Below are 2,682 nucleotides of genomic sequence, written 5' to 3' on the forward strand. Positions count from 1 at the left end.
TAAATAAAAAAAAAAATATGTATGTATATAAAAAAAAAATACTATTCTTGAGTAGCAAAAATATTAAGAACAAAATAAAACCGTGACACAATGCACTTCACAGGACAACACAAAACAGACAAACATAGAACAATTAGAGTTAACTCAACTTTATCTGTCTCATGATGAATATATGTGATTAAAGGGGTTCAGATGGTTCTGCAGATTTACACAGAAACCATAGCTTTGCATTGGTTGGCACTATCATATAATTTATATATCAAACTTCAGGTCCTGATTTAAAATGGTTACCTGTGAAACAAGATAAAGAACATACATACAATACAAACAAACGACTATTAGCTTAATACAGTACCCCATCATCACAATGGGATGATTACTTGTTTAATTGTTTGCAAACAATTAATTAAACGTTTAATTTTGAGCTCATTGTCTAAACCACGTGGACTTTAAAAACATATTGGCCATATGAATTTACATAAAGTACTAATTGTAGAAAGAAATAATCAGATTCATCCATGGATACTGTGTTGTAAAAGACCTGTTGAACAAAACACATTGGTTATTCTCCTTGCTCTGATATCAGGTGACAATTGGTCTCCAGTCTAAAAAATAAACACAAAACATAATTAGATCAAGTCCAAATCAAATAGAAGACATACCTTTTATCCTATCCATATGTTAATAGGGTCACAACTAACTTGACAGCCTAAAAAAACCTCACTGTTTACCCAACCGTATTGGTACATTGTGTTGTGTTAGTTAACAAGAGCAGTAGAGCAATTTGTGACCAGCTCCAGAATAGACAGAATAATTGACTTTCCAACAGATTGAACACAGGGACATTGGCATCTTCCTTTTGTGGTCTACAATATGGTGTCTCCTGCTGTTTTCCAGTCTCTCCTTTCTCAGGCTTTGGGCTCTGCATTGTCTGCGGCTTTGGTGCAGTGGTATCAGTGTGGGCTTTTATCTCACATATCTTTTCATATATCTCTGTAAATTGCATATTGTTGGTGGCTAGTTCCTCCTCAGCCTCAACACTATCAATCTCCTGGAGCAATGAATGGCTTTTTGGCTCTGGGTATATGTCAGGTGTATTACAATAACGTTTAATGTGTCCTGGACTGCCACATTTATAACAATATCTAACATATCCTCTTCTCTTAGGTCCATACATAGCAGATACATTTTCTGATGTTTCATACTGCTCTTTTGACTCATTACACCAGTCCCTGAGTATATTTACAAAGTTTTCAAAGGAGTTGGTATTCCTTAGAGTTACTCTTGTGGTGTAATCTACATTACAACGATTTGCCATTGAATACAGAAAACTAGCATCATCCTGAGACATATCTAGACAATTGTAAACAGTTCTGTATAGAGCCAGATAATTATTACAGAAGAGTGTAGGATCATCATATCGCCTGAATCTGGAAATTGCTAAGGTCTTTTCACCCCTAGTATCTCTTCCACCTATGATACGTTGCAATTCCTTCCTTCTTAGCTCTGCACCTGTACAGTTATCACCCATTTGTTCAGATCTTAGCTGTGCTGCCAGTGGTCCTGGGAGCCAAGCTTGGAGCAGAGACCAAGCATTTTTATTGTTCAAACTATATTGCTGGACCACAGCCTCAAATCTATTAGATAGAATGACTGGAGAAATATCTGAGTCAAACTTACCAAGAAGTTGACACAGGTGAAGCTTTTCAGAAATAGTGAGCAATGGATTGCAATCAACCAATGGAGATCTATATCTGACATCTCTTGTATCTTCATTAGAAAGAGTACACACATTGACTGTCTCCAGACTGCATATCTTTGATTTAAGAGACTGAATATATTGCTCTTTGTTATGCAATTGACATTTAGCTTCATCCAGTTGTCTTTCCAAAGTTGCAATTAACTTCTCCATTTGATTAATTTTCAGTTCTAAAGAGCACACCTGAGTTGCTTGTGAAGTGGAGCTCAGTCTACACTCCTTCAATTGTTCCTCCAACTTGCTATTTCTCACAGCTAATTTACTTACATCTGATTGTAAACCGTGTATTTCACTGGTAGTATTATCAGAAATTTCTACAACAGAATCACTAATTTTGTCTATATCCTCTTTCATTTGTAGCCTTTGCTTCCACCAATTTGCTTCTTTCAAATCAGCCAATTCCTTTATCTTAATCAACACAGAAATCTCATTGCTTAACTTTTCCTTTTTCAATTTCCTACTGAGCATTTTATTATTTAAATTATTATTATAGCTCTTACATTGTGCTATCAAGTCCTTATATTGGACTTCTAAAGATTTATCTGCACTGACATGGTACACGGCAGAGGCATACTTCTTCACGTATTTTTCCACAAACTCCATTTTCAGCAACAAACTGTAAACACTCACAAAACAAAAATTTCTAACTGAAAGAGTTTAACACCAGACCTTACTATGCAAACTTTCAAAAGGTATTAACTGTTTGAAACAATACTTTCTCACTTTCAGTCTGATTTTAACATAAACCACTTTTCCAACTACAAATGATATTTAACTTTACTAAATGCATTCAGAATCATTCAGCTAACACAACATACTACATAGCCTGATCTGCAACAACACCAGAATCATTAGGAGCAACATACAACATAGATTACAAAGAAAGTCTTTACTCACCAGTATTTCCGTTTCTACCAAGATCC

General features: G+C 35.2%; 1 protein-coding gene across 1 annotated transcript; it reads right to left on the reverse strand.

Annotated features, from left to right (window-relative positions):
- Positions 1-727: 727 nt before the first annotated feature.
- Positions 728-2,362, reverse strand: LOC142251826 (posterior protein-like). Its single transcript, XM_075324875.1, has one exon. It carries the CDS (start codon positions 2,360-2,362, stop codon positions 728-730), a length of 1,635 nt encoding a protein of 544 aa, XP_075180990.1.
- Positions 2,363-2,682: the final 320 nt, after the last annotated feature.

This window comes from Anomaloglossus baeobatrachus, chromosome 9, assembly GCF_048569485.1.
Source record: "Anomaloglossus baeobatrachus isolate aAnoBae1 chromosome 9, aAnoBae1.hap1, whole genome shotgun sequence".
NCBI classification, from domain to species: domain Eukaryota; kingdom Metazoa; phylum Chordata; class Amphibia; order Anura; family Aromobatidae; genus Anomaloglossus; species Anomaloglossus baeobatrachus.

Bases quoted from the DNA above. Each gene is read 5' to 3' on its own strand.
- LOC142251826 (XM_075324875.1), bottom strand. From the start codon at position 2,362: ATGGAGTTTGTGGAAAAATACGTGAAGAAGTATGCCTCTGCCGTGTAC.